The sequence below is a fragment of the Nesoenas mayeri genome (assembly GCF_963082525.1).
Source record: "Nesoenas mayeri genome assembly, chromosome: 21".
NCBI classification, from domain to species: domain Eukaryota; kingdom Metazoa; phylum Chordata; class Aves; order Columbiformes; family Columbidae; genus Nesoenas; species Nesoenas mayeri.
In genome coordinates, this window is record NC_137571.1 from 3,680,641 (window position 1) to 3,707,275 (window position 26,635).

At 57.9% G+C, this 26,635-nt stretch overlaps 4 protein-coding genes across 7 annotated transcripts; 3 read left to right on the forward strand and 1 right to left on the reverse strand.

Annotated features, from left to right (window-relative positions):
- Positions 1–737: 737 nt before the first annotated feature.
- Positions 738–6,165, forward strand: FUCA1 (alpha-L-fucosidase 1; the record flags this gene model as incomplete). Its single annotated transcript, XM_080357593.1, has 8 exons — positions 738–1,162; positions 2,289–2,423; positions 2,614–2,751; positions 3,315–3,420; positions 3,857–4,057; positions 4,271–4,461; positions 5,260–5,359; positions 5,998–6,165. The coding sequence occupies 8 exons, from the start codon at positions 738–740 to the stop codon at positions 6,136–6,138; spliced, it is 1,437 nt and encodes a 478-aa protein (XP_080213719.1). The 3' UTR covers positions 6,139–6,165.
- A 1,344-nt stretch (positions 6,166–7,509) lies between these two features.
- Positions 7,510–12,428, forward strand: HMGCL (3-hydroxy-3-methylglutaryl-CoA lyase). Its single transcript, XM_080357553.1, has 9 exons — positions 7,510–7,581; positions 7,655–7,741; positions 8,575–8,682; positions 9,092–9,187; positions 9,638–9,786; positions 10,153–10,216; positions 10,566–10,754; positions 10,888–11,013; positions 11,451–12,428. The coding sequence occupies exons 1-9, from the start codon at positions 7,531–7,533 to the stop codon at positions 11,550–11,552; spliced, it is 972 nt and encodes a 323-aa protein (XP_080213679.1). The 5' UTR covers positions 7,510–7,530; the 3' UTR covers positions 11,553–12,428.
- A 264-nt stretch (positions 12,429–12,692) lies between these two features.
- On the forward strand, positions 12,693–17,174 carry GALE (UDP-galactose-4-epimerase). Of its 2 annotated transcripts, XR_013923122.1 has the most exons (12): positions 12,693–12,810; positions 14,244–14,370; positions 14,473–14,588; positions 14,847–14,960; positions 15,328–15,504; positions 15,626–15,739; positions 15,836–15,902; positions 16,007–16,092; positions 16,225–16,302; positions 16,459–16,573; positions 16,662–16,985; positions 17,069–17,174. XR_013923122.1 is itself a non-coding variant. In XM_080357494.1 (11 exons), the coding sequence occupies exons 2-11, from the start codon at positions 14,250–14,252 to the stop codon at positions 16,715–16,717; spliced, it is 1,044 nt and encodes a 347-aa protein (XP_080213620.1). In that variant the 5' UTR covers positions 12,693–12,810; positions 14,244–14,249; the 3' UTR covers positions 16,718–17,048. The 2 variants fall into 2 exon arrangements, 1 of the variants encoding a protein (XP_080213620.1); XM_080357494.1 differs by lacking the exon at positions 17,069–17,174 and having other exon boundaries at positions 16,662–17,048.
- A 6-nt stretch (positions 17,175–17,180) lies between these two features.
- Positions 17,181–26,464, reverse strand: LYPLA2 (lysophospholipase 2). 3 transcript variants are annotated; one of them, XR_013923123.1, is made up of 11 exons: positions 24,685–24,808; positions 23,757–23,862; positions 22,608–22,639; positions 22,031–22,096; positions 21,468–21,515; positions 21,238–21,308; positions 20,905–20,978; positions 20,612–20,713; positions 19,426–19,602; positions 18,000–19,313; positions 17,181–17,215 (listed from the first exon to the last, which is right to left on the reverse strand). XR_013923123.1 is itself a non-coding variant. In XM_080357496.1 (11 exons), exons 3-11 carry the CDS (start codon positions 23,832–23,834, stop codon positions 19,263–19,265), a joined length of 699 nt encoding a protein of 232 aa, XP_080213622.1. In that variant the 5' UTR covers positions 23,835–23,862; positions 24,685–24,870; positions 26,405–26,464; the 3' UTR covers positions 17,181–19,262. The 3 variants fall into 3 exon arrangements, 2 of the variants coding, with proteins under 2 accessions (XP_080213622.1, XP_080213621.1); XM_080357496.1 differs by adding an exon at positions 26,405–26,464 and having other exon boundaries at positions 17,181–19,313; positions 24,685–24,870; XM_080357495.1 differs by lacking the exon at positions 24,685–24,808 and adding an exon at positions 26,405–26,464 and having other exon boundaries at positions 17,181–19,313.
- Positions 26,465–26,635: the final 171 nt, after the last annotated feature.

The window sequence follows — 26,635 nt, forward strand, 5'->3', positions numbered from 1 at the left end:
ATGCTCCTGGCTACTTGTATCTCGCAGCACTGAGGCTTGTGTTGATTTTAGCATCTAATTCTTTAAGGAAAACTGAAATGCTGTCACTGCAGCATATGAATTCTGCCATAGTTGAGGATTTGGAGGCAGACAGGACCCTGCAGGCAACACGTTTCTTTCGGCAGATTTAAGGAACGCTAACCTGCGCCACGCGGGCATTCACTGGATGTTATGTCATTAAACATTAAAGCCATTTCTCAGCCTTTTCTTCCAGCAACCTCTTGGGCACGAACTCCTCCGGGTGATGAGTTTAAGCTGGGGCAGATACTCTGAGCATGATGAGCTCAATAGACTTTTCTGCAAATTACACAGATTGCCTTTAGTTGCAAAACCTGCAGGGTGAGCACCAGGGCTCCTGCCAGCCCCGAAACGCCTCTGACAGGGATGAGCTGGGCCCGGGACGCAGCACAAGGCCCTTGGACTCTGTCCTGTTTCCCCAGAGGGTGCACCCAGCTCTCCCGGGCGGGTTTTGGAGCGCAGCCCCAGGGCACAGGAGGGCCAGGGGTGAGGGGTCTCCTGGGGCCAGAGCTGCTATGGTGCCAGCCCCTCGGGCTCTTTCATGGCTCCTCGGGGGATGGATGCAGAGGCTCAAACCGCAGGAAGATAGACAGGCGGCTACAGCGGGGCTGGGAGGGAAGAAAGGAAGGAGGGAGGAAAGTGGCGCAGCGCGGCCTCGAACCGCGGACTCCTCGGTAGGCATGGCGGCGCCTCGCTGGTGCCTCGGTAGCCATGGCGGCGGCCGCGTGACGTCACGCGGCAAGATGGCGGCGGGCGGGCTGGCGTGGCAGATGTGGCCGGTGTGGCTGGTGGCCGTGCTGGGGCCCGCGGTGGCCGCGCTGCGCTACAGCCCGGACTGGGCCAGCCTGGACGCGAGGCCGCTGCCCGCCTGGTTCGACCAGGCCAAGGTGGGGGTGTTCGTGCACTGGGGGGTGTTCTCCGTCCCGGCCTGGGGCTCCGAGTGGTTCTGGTGGCACTGGCAGGGCCAGCACCGCGCCGACTACGAGCGGTTCGTGCAGCGCCGGTACCCGCCCGGCACCACCTACGCGGACTTTGCGCCCCGCTTCACCGCCCACGATTTCCAGCCCCGCCAGTGGGCCCAGCTCTTCCAGCGGGCTGGTGCCAGGTCAGCGCCGGGCGCTGGCCGCCGTGGTTGGGGTCCCTGAGGGGATGGAGGCGGGGTCTGGGGGTCCCTGAGGGGACAGTGGATCCCTGAGGGGATGGAGAGTGGGTCTGGGGGTCCCTGAGGGGATGGTGGATCCCTGAGGGGATGGAGAGTGGGTCTAGGGGTCTCTGAGGGGATGGTGGATCCCTGAGGGGACGGTGGATCCCTGAGGGGATGGAGGGTGGGTCTGGGCGTCCCTGAGGGGATGGTGGATCCCTGAGGGGATGGAGGGTGGGTCTGGTGGCCCCCAGAAGGATATGGGTCCCTGAGGGGATGACTGCCATGCCCAGAGGTCCCTGAGGAGATGGTGGAGCCATTTCTGGGGATCTGTGAGGGGATGGTCACTGTGCGGATGGGGGAGCCATATCTGGGGGTCTCTGAGGGGATGGAAAGTCCCAAAGAGGATTGGGGGAGCTGTTCCTGGGGTCCCCGAGGGGATGGAAAGGCCGAGTCAAGTAGACTGAGGGGGGACTCATTCCTGGGGATCAAGATGGAAAGGGGCAGTGTCAGGAGGATGGAGCCAGGCTCTGCTGGTGACAGCCAGGGACAGGACAAGGGGCAATGGGTGCAAACTGGAACACAGGAGGTTCCATTTGAATATGAGGAGAAACTTGTTGGGGTGAGGGTGGCAGAGCCTGGCCCAGGCTGCCCAGGGGGGTTGTGGAGTCTCCTTCTGTGCAGACATTCCAACCCGCCTGGACACCTTCCTGTGTAACCTCATCTGGGTGTTCCTGCTCCATGGGGGGATTGCACTGGATGAGCTTCCCAGGGCCCTTCCAACCCCTGACATTCTGGGGTTCTGTGGGTCTGGGGATCCCCGAGGGACTGGGGGTTTTTGGGTGGTGCTGGAGATCCCTGAGGGGTCATGCCCAGGGTGCTGAGGAGATGACGTGTCTCGATGGTTCATTCTTTTCCAGCATTAAAATCCATTAAAAACCTTTATTACTCTTGTAGTTGCTTCTAAATTTCAAGGGTGATGAAAAGAGGCCTCCTCAGAACATGGTTTTTCAGTCCCTTGCCATCGAGGCCAGGGAATGTCTTAGGTAGTTCCTTTGCCATCCTGATCAAGTACGTGTTTTCCCCTCAGATACGTGGTGCTGACCACAAAGCATCACGAAGGCTTCACCAACTGGGGGTCACCCGTGTCCTGGAACTGGAATTCTATAGATACGGGACCCCACCGAGATCTTGTAGGGGAGCTGGGACAAGCCCTCAGGGAGAGGTATGGCTGTCAAACCGTGCTGTTCCTTTCCGCTCAGTTCTTGACAAACAGAGGAAAAACATGAGTTTAATATGAAAAAAAAAAGTAGTGCTTGCAAAGTCATGAAATCTTCTGTGAAACGATCTAATCTGCCACTAGATCTTAATCCCTACAGCCATCCTAACTCTTTCTTGTGTTTTCTGTCCCTCAGCAACATACGCTACGGACTGTATCACTCTCTGTTAGAGTGGTTTAATCCACTCTATCTAGCTGACAAGGCAAGTGGCTTCAAGACCCAGGACTTCGTTGTAAAGAAGACAATGCCAGAACTTTATGATCTGGTCTTAAAGTAAGAGCTGCAACCAGTTAGGAATCAAAAGCATTTCCTGATTTCAATACTGTAGAGAAAGATGCAAAGTGGCTGCAGGGAAGAGAGGTGCCAAATGTTAATTTTTGCAAAGGCGAATCTGTTTACTTGTCAGTAATGTTCTGCAGTAATTAGAAAAGGGGTTCACATTTGCCCTGTGGACAGCCTAACTCATAGAATAAAATAGAGATGATTTTTTCATGTAAAAGCAATTCCCTTTACTAGTGCCTTTGTGCAGGGTGGCTGTGAAAGCAGAACGAGCTGCTTAGTGTGTAGGAGAGCAATTTGACTGAATTTCCATCCTTGCCTTGCTTCCCCTTGTTGAGAAAAATACAAGGCTCGGATTTCTGGGAGAATGGCTCTTTTGAGCCATGATCAACGCCTCGTTTGCTGCTGCAAGAACCTCAAAGCTTTGTCTGAAGCAGAAAGTGATAGGTAATGTCAGGCAATAGGAAGTGAAGCTAGACTCCAGACGCAAGAAACAGCGCTGCCTTTTTGGTAGGAGAAAATAAGCCATTTTGAAATAACATTCATCTCTCTATTAGATATAAACCAGATTTGATTTGGTCGGATGGAGACTGGGAAGCTCCGGAGTCGTACTGGAATTCTACCTCTTTCCTTGCCTGGCTTTATAACGATAGTCCCGTCAAGGTATCGCTTTCAGCTGTCCCTTGCGGCCGCTGGCGTTTCACGGGTGCGGAAGGTCCAGCAGCAGTGAGAGGTGAATGTGACCAAATCAGAAACATGCTTGACAGATGCCAAATGTGCTTCTCTTCTTTCCCAAAATAATAAGAAGCTCACACTGTGCTCCTGTGAGAAGACTCTGGTGTCCTCCACAGCACACAGGTGGGAGGCTCAGGGACAGGAACCTTATTGCATTGATTTCTCCCTGAGTGAACAGAGAGAAGCTCTCCAGACAGGGATTCAGCCTTCTCTGGAGGATCCTCTCTCTTTCTGTTCATTACACAAGGGGTTTTAGGTCCTTACCTCCTAACTTAGATACCTTTGTGATCTTAGGAGGGATGAACACAAGCTAAAAAGTCCAAGGCAAAACATTATTTTCACTGAGCTTTGTTTCTTCTTTGAGGACACTGTGGTTGTCAATGATCGTTGGTGTAATAACTGCTCTTGCCATCATGGAGGCTTCTACAATTGTGCAGACAAATACCAGCCGGGGACACTGCTTGCTCACAAGTGGGAGATGTGCTCCTCCATTGACAAGCTTTCCTGGGGCTATCGGAGCAACATGAACGTTGCGGAGTTAATGGATGAGACGAGTATCATTGAGGTAAGAAATGTGAAATCAAAATAACAGCTATGGGGGAGCTGCTGGGAATTAGAGGTTTCCATCATCCTCCTGCTTGCGGAAAGAGTTGTCGGGTGTTTTGTACGATCAGGCTGGAGATCAAGGAGCAGTTGCTGATGACAAAACCCTCCTCAGGTTTCTTTGTTGTCAGAAGAGAAGATAATGTGATTTGTTACCGTGGTTTGTCTATGGCAGGAGCTGGTGCAGACTGTGAGTTTTGGAGGCAACTACCTTCTGAATGTGGGACCTACAAAAGAAGGGGTGATCGTTCCCATCTTCCAAGAGAGACTTCTGGCCCTTGGGAGGTGGCTGGACACGAACGGGGAAGCGATTTATGAATCGAAGCCCTGGAGAGTACAGACGGAGAACAGCACAGTCACGGTCTGGTAAGGACTCGGTTCCTCGGAACCATCTGGCGCTGCTGGAGCTGACATTTCTTTCTTAGGTATTCTTAAATCGGGTACATTAAGTGTTGTCATCAGGTGCAGATGGTGTTTAGGTAATATCCTACAACTGGAGTGCTCAGTTACTGCCCCGGGGGGTTGTCTGAGGAACAGCTTGATGGAAAGAAGAGCATAAAAATCAGCACTTCAGCCATCTGGCCTGATTTGGACAAAACCAGCTCTTCTTTTAAAAAAGTTTCCATGCTGCCGCTGCCAAGAGTCTGTAAGTCACAATCCTGGGTAGTGTGAGTTGCACAAATGTAGTTCATCTAAACACGTGCAGTTTGGAAATGAAGCAATGTTTGGTTTTAAGCTGTTATGTACTAATACTAATCACTATTACCCAACTGTTAGATTTATACTGAGACAGGCATAATGTGTCAAGAGCCAGAACTTGCTACAAAACAGCTATTTCTTTTCCTCAAGCGTCTTCAGTCTAGAAATGCAGAGCAACGATCGGGATAAGGTGGCGTATCCGCTCCGTTGACCACAGTCTGACACAAATGACATTTGCTTTTAGGAAGCGATCACGGACTTTGTTTGGGTTTCATCAGCCAGTGACAGCTGGCTCAATGGTGGGTCCAAAGTGACAGGTTTTGGAAGGAGGGGGAAGCAGGTGACCCCTGTGCGGTGAGAGTGGGCAAGCTGGTGTTCTCGTGCTGTCTGGAAAGGTGAAGCTCATCTGGTTCTCTCTCTCTGACGGGGCTCTTCACCTCGCCAAACTCTTACTTGACCTCGTAGGTACACGGCGAAGGGACCGGTTGTCTACGCCATCTTCCTGGTCTGGCCTCGGGACAATGTTTTGCAGCTGTCCTCACCCACTCCATCCCCAGCCACACAAGTAAGGGACTTGAAGAATAGATAACGCGCTCCAAGCGCCCACCTTGGGCACGTGTGGGCTGGGACGGGACAACCTGATGTGGTTTGGAAACTGTGGAGAGTGGGGAAGTCATCATCCCGTACTTCTTGTTCTGGATGCTTTGGCCTTTCCCCACATCCCTGCAGCATCCCAGGTCATTCTCCAGGCTTTTGCTCACTGTTAACACATGACGTTGCCAGCCCAGGCTCATAGTCTGTGGTAGAACAGGCAGAGACACTTCACCCCAGAGCCTTTTGATCCTGTTGGCACAGGGAGGTGAAGTAAATAACGAACCTCACACGTAGAAGGGCGCGCTGGTATTGCGCCTCAAATTCAAATTGCCGGTGCAATTGTAAGTGACGCACATGCTGAAGTGCCCTTTGCTCTGAACAAACAGAGGTAAAGCCTTCTCCGTGAAAAGGGAAAAAGATCCACACAAACAAAAATGCACACAAACCAAAAAATACCCTTTTGGCGTTACCTTTGTGCACCGTGACTGATGGTGCAAATGTGCAGGACTGCTTTGGGAGATGCTGTGCAGGGGCTGGAGGGATGTTTGTTTCAAGTGGGAGGAACCTGTGTGAGCTGGGACTGAGCGTTTCAGCTGTTCCCCTCTGCAGGTGACGATGTTGGGGTTTGCGGGGACTCTGACGTGGCAGAAGGCCCCAGGTACAGGGCTGCTCATCACGCTGCCCCACCTGCTCCCATCCCCTCTGCCCCCTCAGTCTGGCTGGGCTGTCAGGCTTGAGGGGGTGAAGTGACGGCTGCAGGATGGAAGCACGAATCTCCCCGGCCTTTCTTTTAATCAAGTCTGAGAGGATTTTTCATTTATCATTGAATAAATTGATTTTCTCTTAAGAGAATTTCTCCTAATGCCGTTTGTGATTTTGGTATGATTTTGGTGAAGGGACTTGAGCACAAGCCCTATGGGGAGAGGCTGAGGGAGCTGGGGTTGTTTAGTCTGGAGAAGAGGAGGCTCAGAGCTGAGCTCAGCACTCTCTAGAACTACCTGAAGGGCAGTTCTAGCCAGGTGGGGATTGGTCTCTTCTCCCAGGCATCAGCAATAGGACAAGGGGGCTTCAACTCTGCCCGGGGAAATTGAGGCTGGATATTAGGAAGAAATTCTTTACAGAGAGAGTGGTCAGGCATTGGAATGGCTGCCCAGGGAGGTGCTGGACTCACCGGCCCTGGAGGTTTTCAAAATGAGGTTGGACATGGCACTTAGTGCCATGATCTAGTAAACGGACTGGAGTTGGACCAAGGGACGGACTCGATGATCTCTGAGGGCTTTTCCAACCCAGTCGATTCTGTGATTCTGTGATGAGGGCAACTGGTATGGCAGGAGAGGACCGACTTCTCCGCTCAGCAGTGGGAGGTTGGGAATGTCCTTTGCGGTACTTAAACGACAAAACTCCTTGTAACGGTGTATTTCTGCAGTGCAGTTGTTATGAGGGCCCCACGATGTTGCACGCAGGCTTGATTTTGTCTCTCTACAATGCGGTGCAAGCAAAAATAGCCAGAACACTTGAGAGTTTAGTGCAAATGAATTCCTGGTGCCGGTGCATGTGCTGAGTGTTACAGAAGCCATTACCCAATTCACAAATAACAATCTGTACTGATGAACCTGTGTGGACTTCAGAGAACTGGCACCGAGTGCCTTAGGAGCATCACCCCGGCATCACCCCGGCTCCGGCGATGACGCTGTTGTGAATGCAGAAGGGCAAAAAAAAGGGGTAACAGAGCAATGGCCTCTTTACCTGCCAACCCCATCACGCCGGTAACCTCTGGCGCGGGGAGGAGGCCCATCCAAAACAAACACGCTGTGTTTGTTTAGCGGCACCAACCAGCTGAAAAGCCCATCCTATAAGTGAGCAGGTACTGAGGGGCCGCACAGTCGCTGGTCTGGGAGGGAAAGATGCCACAGTGTGCCACAGCAGCGCTGCCACGGGACGGCCCGCGGGGACAGGTATGGGCTGGGGGTCTCTCGTCCCCCCGAGGGGACTGAAATGACGGGGGGGACCGAAGGGACCGAGGGGGCAGCGGCAGCTCCGCGGTTTCGAACCGCGATCCCAGCAGCGCGGCGGTCATGTGACCGCGAAACCACGCCCCAGCTTTGGTCACGTGTGGCGGTGGGCGCGGTCACGTGAGCAGCGATGGCGGCGGCGCGGCGGCTGCTCCCGCGCTGGGCGGTGTCGCTGCGGCCGGTGAGCGGGGCCGGGGGGGAGACGCGAAGCGCCGGGGCCGCGCTGACGCTGTCCTGTGTCCCTCTGCCCCCAGGTGAGCGGCGCGGCGGCGGCCGGAGCGCTCCCGAAGCGGGTGAAGGTGGTGGAGGTGGGGCCGCGGGACGGGCTCCAGAACGAGAAGGTACGATCGGCCTGGGGGTCCTGGGGACAGCAGGGTGACCATGAGCCAGCACTGGGCCCTTGTGGCCAGGAAGCCAATGGGACCTGGGGTGGGTTAGAAGGGGGTGGTCAGTAGGTCAGAGAGGTTCTCCTGCCCCTCTGCTCTGCCCTGGGGAGACCACGCCTGGAATATTGTGTCCAGTTGTGGCCCCTCAGTTCCAGCAGGACAGGGAACTGCTGCAGAGAGTCCAGCGCAGCCACCAAGATGCTGCAGGGAGTGGAGCATCTCCCGTATGAGGAAAGGCTGAGGGAGCTGGGGCTCTGGAGCTGGACAAGAGGACACTGAGGGGGGACTCATTGCTGGGGATCAATATGGAAAGGGGCAGTGTCAGGAGGATGGAGCCAGGCTCTGCTGGTGACAACCAGGGACAGGACAAGGGGCAATGGGTGCAAACTGGAACACAGGAGGTTCCACTTAAAGATGAGCAGAAACTTGTTGGGGGTGAGGGTGTCAGAGCCTGGCCCAGGCTGCCCAGGGGGGTTGTGGAGTCTCCTTCTGTGCAGACATTCCAACCCGCCTGGACACCTTCCTGTGTAACCTCATCTGGGTGTTCCTGCTCCATGGGGGGATTGCACTGGATGAGCTTTCCAGGGCGCTTTCAGCCGCTGACATTGTGTGATTCTGGGCTCCTCCTGGCAGAGGACTCTGACCAAATACCCATAATGTGCTGTTGTGCTCCAGCGGCAGGGCCGTTTTTAAGAAAACACTGTGATTTGATGCTGAAACATGAGGGGTTTTGGCAATGGGGGAAGAGTTTATTGTGGAAATAATGCTCTTATTTTTCTTCTTCCTAGAATGTTGTACCAACACCGGTGAAAATCAGTTTAATCAATATGCTGTCGGAGACGGGGCTTCAGGTTATAGAGGCCACCAGCTTTGTTTCCCCTAAGTGGGTTCCTCAGGTCGGTATTCAAGTGGGATTTACAATTGTATGTCAAAAATAGTAATGCAATGAAAAGAATCTCTCTGCTCTAAAAATCTTGTTACGGTGGCTTGTAACTGGGCAAGAAGCAGCGAAGTCAAACGGGAGCTTGGAATATCGCAGAGCTTCCCTTTGCACCCTGGGACGGAGCAAACACGCAGCTGGAAGGCAAACAAACAGCCGGTTGTGCAGGCGCTGGCGCCGGCTCGGTTGGGTGACTGAACCCTGATTCTTCACAGGACATGTCGCCCTTTGCCCTCCAGAGGCCCATTTCTCTTATTGCTAAATTCTGCCTTCCCAGTTCATAAAAACAAATCTCAAAAATGATTTTACAGTTTACAGAAGCGGACGTCGTCACCCTGAGAAACCTCTCCTTGTTTGCTTTGCAGATGGCTGACCACACCGAAGTCATGCAAGGGATTAATAAATTACCTGGTGTCAGTTATCCTGTGCTGACCCCCAATCTGAAAGGATTTCAGGCGGCGGTAAGAGAGTGTCCTTGGTGCTTTATGAACGTTTCAACTGTGGTTAAGGGTGGGAAATGCATCTTTCATTCTGGCAGGCAGCAGGCTCAGCTTGTCGTTCCTTTACAAGGGATAGAAACCTGTTGTTTATAGAAATAGAAAGAAAAGTAATGCGTTTTAATTGATGGTGATTCTTTCAGTCTTATCCGCATTTTCTGCGGCTCTCGCAACTGCATCCAGCGGATGTGGCTTTACTGCTGCGTCTGCAACTTTACGCTTCCTTTGATGACAAACTTGGATGTGTCATCGTGTTTTTGCTGTAGAACGAACTGAGGAAAGAATTGGGCTATTCAGGAAAGAACTGAGGAAAAGCCGTTTTTTATAGAATGAGAGGACTGTAGTTGTGGTTGTTCTTGTCATTTCCCTTGCAAGAGAAATCGGGTCGCTTTAATTTGGGCTTCCTCTTGGCAGGTGGCAGCGGGGGCCAAAGAAGTGTCGATCTTTGGAGCAGCGTCTGAGCTCTTCACCAAGAAGAACATCAACTGCTCCATAGAGGAGAGTCTGGAGCGGTTCGGTGAAGTGATGACGGCAGCGAGAGCCGCCAGCATTCCTGTGCGGGGGTGAGGAGCTCCTGCTGCGAGCGGAGCATTGATTAATCCCTTTGGATTCCACCTCGTGCAGCTCTGGGGAGTGGGATTTCTTTTAAACTTGACCCCTTTCGTGGGGGTGTCTCTCTGCTGTGAGCAGACGTGAGCTCGGTGCATTGGGAACCATTCATTTGGAAACACCACCGCACTGATTTTTCACGTCCATGGAAGTGGAAGAAGTAGTTGTTGCATGGTTAATTGTGTAAACTTTCTCTACTGGGCTGATTTTTAGAATATGAAATTAATTCTTCCAAGAAAGATACTGCACAAGTCCTGACTAATCTGGCCAGTAAAACGTCATGTTCTCTAGCTAAAAGTGTGTATTTTTTTTAACCATAGATACGTTTCCTGTGTCCTTGGATGTCCCTATGAGGGGAAGATTTCTGCAGCTAAAGTTGCAGAGGTGAGTTCATTGTAAATACAACCATAATCTTGGGGAGGTTTTTGGCTGCCTGTTGTGGGTGTGAGTTGTGCAGCAGGCGCTGGAGGATGTGTCAACCATTTAACTGAGCGCTGGGGAAGGTCACAGTTGCCTCCACAGGAAGGGAAGGCTGGATGTAGCCAAAATGGGTGGGGGAATTCAGGGAGGTGTGGGGACCTGGAGATGTTTGATCCCGGAGAAGAGCCTCTGGGCAGTTTTTCCTGCTGCTGTTGTGCTGCAGGGAAGCAAGCTCTGATTCTTCTGTCTCCATCTCTGGGGAAGGGAATAGCAAAGCCGCCTTTCCACTAAAAGCGTCTCGGCTTTTGGACAGGTCTCGAAGAAGATGTACTCGATGGGCTGCTACGAGATTTCCCTCGGGGACACCATCGGCATTGGGACCCCGGGAAGCATGAGGGAGATGCTGACAGCGGTGATGAAAGAGGTGCCGGTTGGAGCTCTTGCTGTTCACTGCCACGATACCTACGGACAGGCTCTTGCCAACATCTTGGTAGCGCTTCAGGTGAGGTTCTCGCTTTGCGGTGTCTCACCCTTCCTCAAGTTTCTTCCGTCTTTGCTTGTGAACCGTAGATTTGAGGAGCAGGACCACGGTTTGTGCTTTAAGGGGAATTTACTGAGGGTGGTTTTGTTTGCAGATGGGTGTGAGCGTGGTGGACGCGTCCGTCGCTGGCCTTGGGGGCTGCCCCTACGCCCAAGGAGCTTCTGGAAACGTCGCTACGGAGGACTTGGTGTACATGCTGAACGGCCTGGGCATCCACACGGTGAGTGCGAGCAGCTCTCGCCTGCAGCCGCCGAGCCTCTCGCGCTGTTTGGGCTTCAGAGGGGGTTCAAAACTCATCCCAAGGAGCGCAAATGTGGCGACTGCAGCTGCAGGGTCACTGTGGCGCTGCCGTGTGGCTCAGGCAGGCTGTAGCCGAAGGTCTGGTCTCACCACAACACTAGGAGCGTTTCGTCCTCTCCTGTGATTTGACCCTTGCTCTCAGAGCCGCGTTAGTGAGCAGTGGCTGCTCAGCACCACATTAAAGTACCGGTTGGACTCCATGACCTCCAGGTCTCTTCCAACCAAAATAATTCTATAATTCAACCCTTCAGGCTCCCTCCGCCCCTCCTAGTCTCTCCCAGTGACACCAGTTGTTACTGGGCAGCTTTAAGCGGTAGAACCGGTACCAAGGCATGTCCGATCTTTTGTCCCATGAAGGGTGTGGACCTGCAGAAGCTGATGGACACGGGCACGTTCATTTGCAACGCTCTCAACAGACGCACCAATTCCAAAGTGTCGCAGGCGGCGTGCAGACTGTGATACTGAACCTAATTTCTCCTTGGACCAAGAAGAAAGGCCGGATTCGGTGTTGGCCGTTCCGTTCGGACCCTCAGCGCTCCTTCCAGTGCTTGAGGGGAAATGCGTAATCCACTAGAATCTATGAAGAAATGGAAAAAATGAGAATATTGTGTTCAACCTTGAGGACGTTGCCATTTGCCTTGGAGAGGGGAGGACACGACGTGCTGAGAAGGGACAGCCGCCCCGCTCGCTGTTCAGCACCAGCTCAGAACCACGTCCCGCAAGTTCTCCCTTAGGATCTTGCTGTGATAAACCACAGCTTTTCCAGTTAGAGCACTTCTCCAGGTCAGGACTGACCCGTCTTCCCTCTCTCTCCTCACTCTAGATGTTAAGACTGAAAGCAAAATGTTCCCCTTGGTGATTAAAGCGTCAAGGGGCAGCCTTGGACCTTCTGTCTTAGCGTTTAGGGGTTGTAATAAAGACTGTATCTGTTGTAAGATACTTCTAACTACTAGGAGTAATAAGCACATTATTAATACTCCAAACTATTAGAAGTTTGGGTTAACTAAGCCAGTAAAAGAGCTTTTGCTGCTGGTTTCCTTCCAAGTGCCTCAACATGGAACCGCTGCGCCATCGTGGGCTGTGGCCCATCCCCTGAGAGCGGACGGTGTGAAACACGCTTATTCTGTATGCACACGTGCTCCTCACGCAGGTCCCAGGGGAATCTCCCCCTGTTCTTCTATTTAAAATAATTTATTTTATAAGTTTATTTGTGAGACTGGAGACAAGTGCAAAGACCCCGTCCTTCCCTGAGGTGAGCGGAGCCGTGTGCTGCACCTCTCTCAGTGGACCGGGTGTCTCCGCATCACTTAAATACGCTGTAACAATTAAATAAACGGTAACACTGAAAGAGCTGGGATCGGTGACTCTATCGGTGGGTTTAAGCTCCTCCCGCCGCCAGGGGGCGCTGCGGAACTGGTGGCGCAAGCCCCGCCCGGTGGGCGCTGATGTGTGGCCACGCCCCTTCACTGCCCGCCAATGGCAGCTGCCCTTCCACGCTGCACCCCGCCCAGGGGGCGTGGTCACTCACGCCGCACATGCGCGCTCTGCGGCTTTTTGTCCCCGCTGCCGCGCCGTAGGGAGCGGCCGTGACACGTTTCCATGGGAGAGCGGGGCGCGTGGCACCGGCGGGGGCGGGGAGCGCGGCCGGGCCTTAAAGGGGCCGCACCCGGCGCGGGAGCAGAGCGGGCGCGGCGGCGCGAGCAGAGCGGAGCGGCGGGTGAGCGGCCGGGGAGGGGCGGGGGGAGCGGGGGTCGAGGGTGGGTTGCGAGACGGGGGACGCGCTGCCGTGCTCGCCCTTAGTGGGGAGCTCCCATGGCCTGGCGGGGCCCCTGGGGTACATCCAGACCCTGAGGTAAATCCAACCCTTTGCGGTAAATCAGACCCCTGAGGTAAATTCAAACGCCAAGGTACATCCAGACCCTGAGGTAAATTCAGACCCCTGAGGTAAATTCAAACCCCAAGGTACATCCAGACCCTGAGGTAAATCAGACCCCTGAGGTAAATTCAAACCCCAAGGTACATCCAGACCTCTGAGGTACATCCAGACCCTGAGGTAAATCCAACCCTCTGAGGTAAATCCAGACCCCTGAGGTAAATTCAAACCCCAAGGTACATCCAGACCCTGAGGTGCATCCAGACCCTGAGATATCTCTAGACTCTGAGGTAAATCGAGCCCCTTGTAGCTCCCCCATACCCACAGGGACCCGGTTCCAGCCCCTCAGGTTCACCCTGGACCCAACCCCAGCCCCGGGCAGCTTGCAGCCCCTCAGGAGACCCCCCAGCCCTGCGGGAGCCGCGGCCCCGCGCTGACAGGTGCTGCTGTGCCACGTCCACACCTTGTCCCAGGTCCGCACCCTGCCCCACACACACCTGGCCCACAGGCCCCTGTTCTGCTCACCTGCCTGGCTAAAAGCGTTGTTATTTTGCCTTTCCAGCCCTCACCTGCTCTGGCCTCTGCCGGAGGTGCCTCCTCTGGCTGCCACAGCAGACACAGAGCAGTTTAGGGGTTTTAGTTGGGTTTTCAACCTGAGATGCAGCTCTGGGAGTGACTGAAGTCACCCAGGGAGGAAGATTCCCCCGTGCTGCCTGCACATGCCTTGATAATAAAGTGGATTCTTCCTCCTTTCCACGGGACAGGAGCTGCTGTTTGTTTCCCAGAGACAGGCGCTTTCTTGCAGGTTATTTTCCAGGTTTCCACTTTGTGTGTGTCAGCAATGTCCCTGTAGGCTGCAGTGACCTGGTGCCACCTTTGTGGGAAGCTGAGGAGGAACAGGGCCAGGGCTGGGGCTGGAGGGAGCGCTGGGACTGATGTGGAGAGGGGATTTCAGAGCAGGAGGGAAAACGGGGAATGGGGGAAAACGTTAAAGCGGATGCCCTTGAGGAGACCGCACAAATTTATACTGTTTGATGAATCCCTGCCCTTGTGCTTAGGGGTGAATCAGCCTGAGGGGTTTGTGCTGCAGGATACGAGTGACACCAGGATCTCGACTGGATTTAGCAGGAAGGGCAGAAGGGTTTTTTCCTGGTGTGTGACAAGTGTCAGATAAACCCTCCCTGTCCCGGAGGTGTGACCCATGTCACAGGGTGTGCCACAGCCTGCCCAGCCCCTTCCTCCCCTGATCCAGCGCTCAAGGGCCTTTCCTCCCACAGGGAACCATGGCTGAGAAGATCCTGGTGACCGGCGGCGCCGGCTACATCGGCAGTCACTGCGTGCTGGAGCTGGTGCAGGCTGGCTACGTCCCTGTGGTCATAGACAACTTCCACAATGCCATCCGAGGTACAAGAGCCTTCATCCTTTCCCACACAAGGGGCTTGGCCCCTCTCAGCCTGTGCTGGGACCTCCAGCTATCCCAGCGCCTCATCCCTTCCCTGTCCCCAGGGGCAGACGCGCTCCCCGAGAGCCTCCGGCGTGTGCAGCAGATCGTGTGCCAGCCCATCCTCTTCCAGGAGCTGGATATCACCGACGGGGCAGCGCTGCAGGAGCTCTTCAGTAAGGTGAGAGCAGGAGCTGCAGTGCCCCGGGGAGCACTCAGGGGCTCCGAGGGCTTTATACTGGGGATGGGAGTTGGGAGATCTGCCCTGGGGAGGACAGTGCTGAGGAAATTCTGTGACCAGCAAACGTTCCTCTGAACCATGGAGACAGTGTGGTCTGGCTGAATGAAACTCCTGGGGAGATTTCTGGCTGGTTTCTTGCCTGGAAATTCTATCTTCGGTTGCTGTGGCACTGACATCAAGCTCTGTCACCCTCTGCAGCACCGTTTCTCAGCCGTGATACACCTGGCAGGGCTGAAGGCCGTGGGGGAGTCTGTGCAGAAGCCACTGGAGTACTACAGGGTGAACCTCACCGGGACCATCCGGCTGCTGGAGGTGAGTGGAGCCGGGACACAGCGTGTGGGCTATAAACTGGAACACAGGAGGTTTCCTTTAAATTTGAGAAGAAACTTGTTGGGGTGAGGGTGGCAGAGCCTGGCCCAGGCTGCCCAGGGGGGTTGTGGAGTCTCCTTCTGTGCAGACATTCCAACCCGCCTGGACACCTTCCTGTGTAACCTCATCTGGGTGTTCCTGCTCCATGGGGGGATTGCACTGGATGAGCTTTCCAGGGCCCTTCAACCCCTGACATTCTGGGCTTCTGTGTGCTGCTGGGGGACAGCTCTGGGTGTGATCCTGCTCTGGGGGGCTGCGCTGGATGGTGCGGAGCTCGCTGGCTCAGCGGCAGCTGGTCCCTTCTCCCCAGACCATGAAAGCCCACGGCGTGAGGAACATCGTGTTCAGCAGCTCTGCCACCGTCTACGGAGACCCCAAGTACCTGCCCCTGGACGAGAACCACCCGGTCGGAGGCTGCACCAACCCCTACGGCAAATCCAAGTACTTCATCGAGGAAATGATTCGAGATCTCTGCAGAGCAGAGAAGGTGAGGAGCTGCTCGAAGGCGCGCAGAGCTGGGAACTGAAGTCTATACACACTGGAGCATGTTGGGGTGAACTTGCAGCGCTGCATCCTCCCCATACAGCCGCATTTTTGTGTCTCCCCAGGACTGGAACGCCGTCCTCCTGCGCTATTTCAACCCGATCGGTGCCCACGAGTCAGGCATGATCGGAGAAGATCCTCAGGGGATCCCAAACAACCTCATGCCCTACGTGGCACAGGTACGGCCCCGCTGCGGCCTTCAGGGACCCCCGGGCTCGCAGTGTCTGTGGGGGGCACATGCTGAGGGGGTTCTCACTGCTGGTCCCTATGTACAGGTGGCCGTGGGACGCCGGGAATTCCTGAGCGTTTTCGGGAACGACTACAAGACGGATGATGGAACGGGTGTGTCACGGAGTGGGGGGAGCAGGGACACCCCCTCACCAGGGGCAGCCATTGCAGCCCCCAGCCCTGCGGGAGGGATTTGTGCTCACCCTCTGTCCCCGCAGGCGTCAGGGATTACATCCACGTCGTGGATCTGGCCAAGGGCCATATTGCTGCTTTGAAGAAGCTCAAGGAGAACTGCGGCTGCAAGGTACTGAGAGTGCTGTTGTCTGGGTGCAGCTGGGTCTGGGCCAGGCTCTCCCAGCCCCCAGGGAGCTAAAGGGGGGTCTGGCCCTTCTCCCTCGCAAGAGCTGCCAACCCACATCCCTTCTCCTCCTCCCAGATCTACAATCTGGGCACAGGCAGCGGCTACTCTGTCCTGCAGATGGTCCAGGCCATGGAGAAAGCCTCGGGGAGGGAGGTAAGGTGTGACTCACAGCACCGCAGGCATAGAGCCAGCTGCTCCCACCGGCCACCCCGAGCTGTCACTGTCACAGCAGCCCTTGTGCCCACGGCTGCGGCCTCGGCCGAGTCCCCTCTGCCGACCCCCAGCCCCCACATTGTGCGTTCCCTGCAGATCAAGTACAAGATCACGGGCCGGCGGGAGGGGGACGTGGTGTCCTGCTACGCCGACCCAGCGCTGGCCCAGCGCGAGCTGGGCTGGAAAGCTGCCTTCGGCCTGGACAAGATGTGTGAGTGTTCCCCCTCCCCGGCACACCATGTGCCACCCGCTGTCTCCCTCCTGTCCCGCCCCTCACTCCTGCTCTCTCCCTCTTGCAGGTGAGGATCTGTGGCGGTGGCAGCTGCAGAATCCCACGGGCTTCAGCAAGAACTGAGCTGGCTGCCCCACACCTTTGCCTTTGACGACCAGTGTGGTTTTAGGGGCCAAGTTCTATCTCCCACGTCAGAGGAGCCCCTGCCTGGCTCCAGCAGCCCCTGCTGCCCATAGATGTGGCCGGCACCTGGTTTTGCTTCCACGTTGCTTGTGGCAGCTGCTTCCGTGGCCACGTTGCCAAAGGCTGCTCAGGCGCCGTCTCCCCTGTCACACACTGCTCCTATTTATTACCAGCAGCTCTAACGCCTTCGGGAGGCAGCGATGACGCAGTCAGTTGGATTAATGACTTATGCTACTAAATTATGAATTGAGCTGTTGTTTTCTTTTTAAATAAACTTTCTTATTTTCTAAGCGGCAGGTCTGTTCTGCATCCTCTTGGAAACAGCACCCGGGGGCCTCATGCTCGCCCGCTCCCTCCGCCCCTCATCCTGCCCGGCCGCAAACGATGCCAGCTCAGCTCTGGGAGAGGTTTATCATTTATTTAACCTTGTTTCTGACTCTGTGGAACACACACACAAAAAAACCCCAAACATTTACAAGGAAGACAAAAGAGAGAGAAAGAAAGAGAAGAAAAAGAAAGGAAGAAAAAAAAGAAAGGTGTATTGAGGAATGGAGAGAAGCCGTTCGCCCTCCTGGGTCCTCGGCATGGCCCCTGCTCAGGAATGCTCTGCCAAGGGGCCGGTGCCCGAGGATGGCCACGAGTCCTGGGCCCCCACCGGCCCCCAGTTCCAGTTCACAGTCAAATAGGTCGGTCTGTCCGTCCACCAGCCCTCAGGTAACCGGCCAGGAGCTGCGTCCCCGTCCCAGCCAGCCCCCCGCGCCTCCCGCCCGCCGGAGGGGAGGACACAGCAGCTTTAAAACAGAGAAAGGAGAAGAAACAGCAGGACTGAAGCCCAAGCAAGGGGAAGAGACGCGCTCCCCCCGCCACCAGCGGCAGCTCCGCTGGTTTAAGACTTCCTAAGGGGAGAGAAATAAACTAAACACCCCAACCAACCCAAACCAACCGAAGGATGGGTCTGACAGATCCGACTCTCCAGTGAGCGGGTTATTGCTTTGCGCATCCCAGGGCAGGGCTGGAGCAGAGCTGCCTGTGCCGAGTCCCGCAAAACAGCCCAAAAAACACCCCAGGGTGGTGCCAGCCCCAGTCCCATGGGCCACCGAGCTGAGGCTCCATGGGGCGAGGGCCGGCCAGGCATGGACCCAGAGCCGGAGCACGCAGGAGGGAGCGACAGCCGGTGGACCAAGAGGGTTTTGTGGTGTTTTCTTTTTTAAAAGACACTTACAGCTCCAGCCCCGAGGGGCCCAGCGGTGCGGCGGGCTCAGCCCGTGGCCGAGAGGCGAGGAGCCGGGCAACGCTGCTCAACAGCAAGTGCCCTCGGCCCTGCAGGAGGGGACGGGGACGGCCAGGAGCCCACCTGCGGAGGGGACATTCGGGGCCCTGCGCCCGGGGAGCTGCTCTGCTGGCGGGAATGGGAGAGGACAAACCTCAGGCACAGCCTCCAGCCAGGGAGAAGCTGCCGGGGAAACCTGTGATTGTTTGTGGAAATGCCAAGAGCCCGCAGCCCTCGCCCTGGGGGGCATGGAGACCCTCCCCCAAGATGGGGCACGGTGGCACCTGGGCGTTCGGTGCTGGTGAGATGATGGCTGGGAGCAAAGCTGCTTCCTCCAGCTGCACCGGAGCCGTCCCTGGGCCACGAGGGGCTCTCCTCGCCTCTCCTCTCCCTCCCCGCGCCAAGGGAAGGAGAAGTAGCAGCCAGAGAGACGTTAAGGACCGGGCCAGCGCCGCGTGGGCTCCGTGGCCAAACCGTTCGGACAGTGGCTGTAAACAGCAGCGCTTTGGGGCTCAGGGTGCAAGGAGAACCTTGGGGACCCCCGCCGGGCTGAGGGGGAGATTGTAAAAGCAACAAGAGGAGGATGAGGAAGGAGGCGATTATCGCGAGGAGGGCTGAGCCCGCCGGGGAGTGTGCGTGTGTGACAGGGCAGGGGGTGCAGAGGCTGCGCGGACGCGGTTCTGCCACCCCCGGCGATGGGGCGGCCTTGGGCTGGGCCTGGGGGCGTCCGCAGGAGAGTCCCGGGTTCCTGAGCTCCGATGGAAAACCCGAGAGTCGCCTGAGCAGAGGCCGAGAGAAGCCGCGGGGAGAAGGGGCTGAGGAGCAGGGGGTGCCACAGCCCTGCGCCCGCCCCGCGCACGGGGAACCTCCCACCACTAATACTGTTACAAAAAGAAACCCAAACCCAACAAAAAGCCTCACCCGTGCCCGACCAGGGAGCCGAGGGGTTGGTGACACCCACAGAAACCACTCGGAGCAAGAGGAGGAGAGAAAAGGCCACGCCAAGACTCGCCTTAGCTCCGATCCCAGCTCCGGGAGCAGTGGGGGCACACAGGGCACCCCCGGCCGGGGAGGACACGGCGTGAGGAGACGGGGAGCGGTGGGAGGTGCGGTGGGGTGGCCATGGCTTCCGTTTGCAGCGGACGGGTCACAGGGGACAGGTCGGCACCTGCGACCTCGGTGTCCGTCCCTGTGACAGTCTCGATTGGGCTCCGCTTAGATCCGGGGCAGCAGCTTCTCAATGAATTCCTTCACCGCCATCATCTCCTGCCGAGAGGACAGAGCCCGTCACCCCGGGGGCTCCTCAAGGGCTGTCCCTTGTCCCAGGCGTGGGGACACACAGCCTCCCCAGAGCGAATTGGGGAACAAACCCACTGACCTGAGGGCAGGAACTGTGCATCACGCCAGGGTAGGTTTTGAACTGGACCTTGGTGGGGGTGACGACAGATTTCAGCTTCTCTGCAGTGAGGGCCCCGAAGCGGACGGGGATCATGGGATCCATCTCCCCGTGGCACTGCAGGATGGCGATGTCCTTGTTCACGCCGTTATTCGCCGCCTGCAGCAAGGAAGGAAACGCTCAGGGGTGCCCAGGAGATGGGCAAGTGCTTTACCTGCGTCCCCACACACATCACTGGGCAGGTCCCCACCTTGAGAGGGACATGGCAGAGCTACTGAATCCCAAAATGTCAGGGGTGGGAAGGGACCTGGAAAGCTCATCCAGTGCAATCCCCCCATGGAGCAGGAACACCCAGATGAGGTTACACAGGAAGGTGTCCAGGCGAGTTGGAATGTCTGCACAGAAGGAGACTCCACAACCCCCTGGGCAGCCTGGGCCAGGCTCTGCCACCCTCACCCCAACAAGTTTCTTCTCGTGTTTAAGTGGAACCTTCTGTGTTCCAGTTTGCACCCATTGCCCCTTGTCCTGTCCCTGGTTGTCACCAGCAGAGCCTGGCTCCATCCTCCTGACACTCCCCCTTTATATATCTGTAAACATTAATGAGTCCCCCCTCAGTGTCCTCTTGTCCAGCTCCAGAGCCCCAGCTCCCTCAGCCTTTCCTCATACGGGAGATGCTCCACTCCCTGCAGCATCTTGGTGGCTGCGCTGGACTCTCTCCAGCAGTTCCCTGTCCTGCTGGAACTGAGGGGCCACAGCTGGACACAAGATTCCAGGTGTGGTCTCCCCAGGGCAGAGCAGAGGGGCAGGAGAACCTCTCTGACCTACTGACCACCCCCTTCTAACCCATCCCAGGTCCCATTGGCTTCCTGGCCACAAGGGCCCAGTGCTGGCTCACTGACACCACATCTGCTGCCCGGCCACCAAACGCCTCCTCTCACCAGGCCCCAGCTGCCACCAGGTGCTTGTGGAGCTGATCAGCTCACGGATGCCCACACCAGACAGAGCCCCAATATCTCTGTGCCCTCCCCTGCCTCAGGACCACAGGATGAAGCCCACATCACAGACACCTCATGCAGCAGCCCCAGGTTCACACCGCAGCGACTCCAGATGGAAAAATCCCCCCCACGACCCTCCCCGGGGACACACGCGGTGGCAGCAGCGCAGGTACCTGCGGGAAAGCTTTGTGCAGCGGGAGCCAGCAGCTGAGCGCCACGATGCCGGCCAGCTGGTGCTGGCACGTGAGAGCCGTGTACAGCGACAAGGCACCGCCCTGCGGCACATTAGAAAAGTTCGTTAGTACTGCGGGGGAATCTGCAACACCGGGGCACCCACCCAGGACACCCAGCAGTGACCTGGGACACCCAGCACCCACCCGTGTCCCGGCCATGGACGCTCCCTTTGAGGGGTGTTTTTGGAGGGGAAAATGGGAACCCAACACTCAGCTCCCGGGGTTCAGCTCACCTGTGAGAAGCCCCCCAGGATGATGCGGTTGGGTGGGATCCCGTTCTTCATCTCATGCTCGATAATCGCTTTAACTGGAAGGAGAAGACAGAAAAACGGGTCAGTGAAAGACTGGGGGGGCTGAAGAGCAGCACGTGAGGGCTGGGGGCGCACGGGATGCTCGGCTGGTCAGGGAGAGGTCCTAGGGACTGAACGTACTTGGATTCAGCCCAGGAGAAGGTGGGTGGGATCACAGGGGAGCGGAAAGGAGGGAGAGGTGGAACATCTGCCCCCGTCCCAGCGAGGGAGAGGCACCCAGGGGCTCAGCACTTCCCCCTCCCCAAAGCTTCTTACTGTTTTCTGCAGCTTTCTTGATCCCAGCTTCATCCTCAGGTGCGTCCGGAGTCAACCCCATCAGATCAAACCTGGGAGAAGATGCGGGTTGAGTCCCAACACTCCCCCAGCGCCCTGGCCATGGGAGGCGGGAGCAGCGTATTTTGGCTTTTCAGCGCCCCCCATCCCTCCCACTCCCCAAAATACACCCTCAGAGGGTCCCCCCCAGCCCTGCCACCCAAAGCACTGACCAGGAGGGCATAACCATCTTCATGTTGAGCGTCACTGGGATTCGGGGCCTGCAGAGAAAACAGTTTGGGTATTTTAATTCAAGCGCACAAGTGGAAAATCCGAGCCAAGGGGAGCAAGATGACCATCACTCCCACGGGACAGCAGTGCGTCGGTGCCACCAGCCCCAGCCTGGGGGCTGCACGGTGACCCAGCGATCACCCAGGAGCCCCGAGTGGATCCCAGTGGCTCCTGGGTGTTGCCAAGCAGCTCGTCTGGGGAGCAGAGCACCTGTGACCCTCTCCTGCTGCTGCTGAGCCGGGAGATGCTGTCGGAGCAGCGGAGAGGGGACAGCGGGACCAGCCGGGGACACCGCGGTGGCAGAGCAACCCCAGCCCGGTGAGTGCCGCCCTGCCCGGGCTGCTATGGACACCGGGGAGTGATTCCTTCCCGTGCTGCTGAGCCCCCTCCTGCCCGACCAGGGGACGGGGAAGGAGCTCCAGGGCTTTCGGCTGTCGCTGCAGCCTGGGCAGCAGCGCCCCAGCCCACCCAGACCCTTCCCGAAGCCAGGACGGTGAGGACTTACGCGTGAGGACAGATGTATTTCACATAAGGGAGGCGGATGGAGGAGAGAGCGTCAGCCCAGCTGTGCCTGGGGAGAGAGAAGAGGGAGCTCAAGGGCTGCTGTAGCATTTTGGAGGACGCTCACAAAGACGAGGCCATTTCCCCCAAGGAAAAGCTTTTCTCCAAGGCTGCCATCCCGTGTTCTGATATTATTTTCCCAGGTCCTGCCCATTCTGAATCCCAACAGGAATCCCCGGCGCAGATCCGCAGCAGCTGGACGCAGAGGAGCTGCGGCCAGCGAGGGAGGACGGACAATGATCTACGGCAGCTTAGAGATGCTCTCACGTAACAACCCAACTTCGCAGCCCTCCCAAGGCCTGGAAACACCGCAGTGCTTATCTGCCTGCCTTGAAGGAAGCAGCAAATCAAACCCACAGGAGGTGGGGGCTGCCGGGATCATAAATATTCAAGCTGAAGCGCAGGCAGCCGCTGGCTGGCGGTTCCCGGCGAGGAACGGCTCTCAGACCGAGCTCAAAGCCCCCGACAAGCCCCGGGAGAGCAGCAAACCAGGCGGCACGGCCAGCGCCAGGAATACTCACCCCGTGTCTCCAAGGCCATGTAAAAAAATGACCTGTTAAATTAAGCAGAAAAACAAAAGAATTAGCTGGTGCGCCAGCTGCTGTCCGGGGAGGGCGGCAGGGCTGGGCGCGCAGGGAAGTCAGGCCAATTAGTCACTAACGAGAGACGCTAACAGGGGGGAATGAGCCGGTGCTAATGATGCGTCTCTGCAGCTCGGAGCGTGAGGGATAGGTGGAATGGGCTCGTCACTGTGACACAGAGCCTGCTGTCACCGCCACTTTGGGGTGTCACCGGCCCCGTGGCTGCCCGGGGGAGCAGAGACCGGGGGCGATGGAGCGTCCCTGCCGGGCTGCACCGCACCGCGCCGGGCCAAACGCGCCCAGGACTCAAAAAACCAACCCGAGGACTCCAAAACCACATTCTGAGAACACACAAACACAACCCGAGAACTCACAAACCCATCCCAAGGGCCCACAAACCCATCCTAAGGACTCACAAACTCAACCTGAGGACTCCCAGACCCATCCCAAGGACCCACAAATCCATCCTAAGGACTCACAAACCCATCCTAAGGACTCCCAAACCCATCCCAAGGACTCACAAATCCATCCTATGGACTCACAAACCCACCTCGAGGACCCGCAAACACACCCCAAGGACCCACAAACCCACTCCAAGGACTCACAAACGCACCTGGAGGACTCACAAACGCACCTGGAGGACTCACAAACGCACCCGAGGACTCACAAACCCACCCCGAGGACTCACAAATGCACCCGGAGGACTCACAATCCTAACCCAAGGACTCACAAACCCTCCACTACAGGCTTTGCATCTCAGCCCCGAGCAGCCCCCAAACGCAGCCTGTGGGGCCCCAGCGAGGGGCAGAGCGTTTTCTTTGAACGTTTTGCTTTTAAAACCTTAAATAGGCAAATCAGATCCATCTCCCAACAACCTCCCAGCAGGTCAAGCCCAGCCGTGAGGCTGTGCCACGCACCACGAGCAACCCCAGCCCAAAGGACAGCTCCTGTCCCCCCGCAAGACAAGAACCCGCTGGTCCTGTGTCCCCGTTGATGCCCCAAGGCACACGAGGGGCTCCGGGATCAGCTCATGGCCACCCCAAGCCCCGATCTGCAGCAAGGGGAGAAGCAGGGGGGTCCGGTTCTTACCGCCGCGGTCTCCCGCTCTGCCCCTGAGACCGTCACTGCGTCAGCGAGGAGGGGGACAGACATGTTGTTACCACACATACACCGAGAGGGACTCAGACACTGGCACCTGCAGGACAGACGGACAAAGGTAAGGCAGGAAAATACTCCCGTCTGCCACCCCGGCAACTATTTGCTCCAGAGGGACCGGCTGTTTGGGGGAAAATTAAAGAGCAGGTGAAGTCTTTGATGTCGAAGCCCTTGGGACAGCTGGGAAGCTGAAAACGCTCCCCATGCCGCAGCACCAGCGCGGGGAGGCACGTGTGGGGTGTTCCGAGTGTTAAAATTAGCTGTTTCTGTCCCACCTCGGCGCCCGAGTTATTTCTGTGCCGGTACCGACGTGCAGCCCTTCAGCCCCGGCTCCGCGGGGACGCGGAACCAGCGCCGGCTTTATGGCGCTAATAAACGGGCCAGCCCGCTTTTATGGGGCTGCGTGGGGATAAACCGGAGCCGCCCGGAGCTGTGTCCCCCAGCGAGGCCATCGCTGTCCCCACCGCTGTCATGAAGATTGTCACCTCCCGGTCATGGCAGCACCTTCCGATGTGACAGTCGATGGCGTTTGTTCCCAGTCCGGCACAAATCGCTAAAACCCCTGCTCCTCATGCGGAGGCCTTAAGCCCTGCTTAACCAGCCGGGTCTAACGAGACCAGAGCATGTTGCCATCATATCCCACCTGCCGCCAGGAGCAAGATCAGCCCCCACCGTCCGCTCGAACCTTCGCATCTCACAGCGAGCTTAGGGACGCGGGTTAGCACCAGGGTTGGGTTATGGCTGGACTTGATTATCCTGAGGGTCTTTTCCAACCAAAATGATTCTACGAGCACCATCCCCAGCGCGGTTTGCAGCACCTAAACCCCCAAAAAGCTCCCGGTACCCCAGCAAACAGCCTCACCTGGCACAAACAGCCGCCTCCTCTACTGAGACCTGCCCGACTCGTTTCCCCAGCCGCTCGTCAGCCGCTTCCCGACTCGCAAATACAAACACCGGGAACAACAAGCTCCTCGGGTCTGGCCGAGCCGCACAGCCCACGTGCCGCTGAGCACTCGGGGTCAAAACAGGCGGCCAGGAAACGCGGCACCTGCCAAACGCCGGCGGGAGGAGCCGTAAATAACAGCGGCTGCCAGATGGAAGAGGCTGAGATGTGCTGGCGGCTCCGCTTGGTTCACAGGAACTTCAGGGAAATTATAGGGTTGGGGGCCAGGGCTGCGCGGAGCACCCGGGGGTCACTGCACAGGACACCCCGGATTTCTCGGGGGTGTTTCTGCCCTGTTCTTGGGGCGTCGCAAGGATCCACGGGGACAAGAAGAGGCACCTGAGAGGCTGAATGCACCAGGGAGTGATGGACGGAACCCCCGGGGAGGGAAGGATGGGACCCCCGGGGAGGGATGGACGGGACCCCCGGGGAGGGACGGAACCCCCAGGGAGGGATGGATGGATGGGACCCCAGGGGAGGGAGGGATGGATGGGACCCCCAGGGAGGGACGGAACCCCCAGGGAGCGATGGACGGATGGGACCCCCGGGGAGGGATGGACGGACGGGACCCCCAGGGAGGGATGGACGGACAGGACCCCCGGGGAGCAATGGACGGACGGGACCCCCGGGGAGGGATGGACGGACGGGACCCCTGGGGAGGGATGGATGGATGGGACCCCAGGGGAGGGAGGGATGGATGGGACCCCCTGGGAGGGATGGACGGACGGGACCCCCAGGGAGGGATGGATGGATGGGACCCCCGGGGAGGGAAGGACAGGACCCCCTGGGAGGGACGGAACCCCCAGGGAGGGATGGATGAATGGATGGGACCCCAGGGGAGGGACGGATAGGACCCCCGGGGAGGGATGGACGGACGGGACCCCCGGGAAGGATGGACGGATGGGACCCCCGGGGAGGGATGGACGGACGGGACCCCCGGGGAGGGATGGACGGACGGGACCCCCGGGGGTCTGTGTTTGCACAAAAGCCTCATTTGTAAAAAAAAAGTAAAAGAAACAATAACGAAATAAACGTATTTGGGTCCAACCGGAGCTGTTTGGAGCTGGCGCACCCCACAGCCGCCCCGGGGCCGCCGCCTTCGTGAGGGCGGGAGCGCGTGGCTAATCGGTGTTAATGACCGTGTTCCGGCCCCGCCCGTAGGCCCGAGCGGGCGCGGGGGCGGGGAGCGGCAGCAGGAGGCGGGCGGACCCCCCGCGGGAAGCGGACGGACTCCCGGAACCGCCGTTTTCGGTGGGAATGCGGCTTTTTTGGGGCTTTTCCGGGGCTGGGGGGGGCCCGTGCGGCCCCGGTTCCCGCTGCGCGCGCTCCCGCCGCCCCGAGCACGAGGCCGCGCAGCGCCGGGACCCGCCCTCGGTGCCACAACCGCGGCGGAGCGGGGCGGGGGGAGCCCGGAGCCCCCCGAGGCCGGCACGCAGCTGCACCAGCCGGATCTACCGCCCCCCCCCGCCGCCGTTAAGCGCCGCGGCGAACGGGCCTCTCAGCCCTCCCCGTTCTCCCGCCGCTCCCCCCCTCCCCGCGGCACCGGGAGCCTCCCCCGCCCCGGTTCACCTCGGCGCTCCCCCCCCCGCCGTGCCGCGGTGGTACGTCCCGTTCCCCCCTTTCCCCCCGCTCCCCGCACCTCTCCCGCGGGCCCGGCGCGCGCTCTCCTCCCGGCTCCCCCGACGCGCTCCCACCGGAACTTCCGCCCACCGGGTCGCGGCTGGGGCAGCGCGGCGGAAGTGACGCGCGGGGCGGCCGTTGCGAGCGGGGCTGAGGCGATCGCGGCGGGAACGGCGGGAGGTCAACAGGAGTTTAACGGGAGGTTAACGGGGAGAGGCCACGGGCGGCCCCGCTCCCCCACCGTTACCAC

Excerpts from the sequence above, each read along its gene's own strand:
- HMGCL (XM_080357553.1), top strand. The coding sequence starts at position 7,531 with ATGGCGGCGGCGCGGCGGCTGCTCCCGCGCTGGGCGGTGTCGCTGCGG. Across the intron at positions 7,582-7,654 it reads GGGCGGTGTCGCTGCGGCCG|GTGAGCGGCGCGGCGGCGGC; the intron begins GTGAGCGGGGCC and ends CTCTGCCCCCAG. Across the intron at positions 10,217-10,565 it reads CTGCAGCTAAAGTTGCAGAG|GTCTCGAAGAAGATGTACTC; the intron begins GTGAGTTCATTG and ends GCTTTTGGACAG.
- GALE (XM_080357494.1), top strand. The coding sequence starts at position 14,250 with ATGGCTGAGAAGATCCTGGTGACCGGCGGCGCCGGCTACATCGGCAGT. Across the intron at positions 14,371-14,472 it reads CTTCCACAATGCCATCCGAG|GGGCAGACGCGCTCCCCGAG; the intron begins GTACAAGAGCCT and ends CCCTGTCCCCAG. Across the intron at positions 16,093-16,224 it reads AGGAGAACTGCGGCTGCAAG|ATCTACAATCTGGGCACAGG; the intron begins GTACTGAGAGTG and ends TCCTCCTCCCAG.
- LYPLA2 (XM_080357495.1), bottom strand. The coding sequence starts at position 23,834 with ATGTGTGGTAACAACATGTCTGTCCCCCTCCTCGCTGACGCAGTGACG. Across the intron at positions 21,309-21,467 it reads AAGATGGTTATGCCCTCCTG|GTTTGATCTGATGGGGTTGA; the intron begins GTCAGTGCTTTG and ends ATCTTCTCCCAG. Across the intron at positions 20,979-21,237 it reads CAAGAAAGCTGCAGAAAACA|TTAAAGCGATTATCGAGCAT; the intron begins GTAAGAAGCTTT and ends TTCTCCTTCCAG.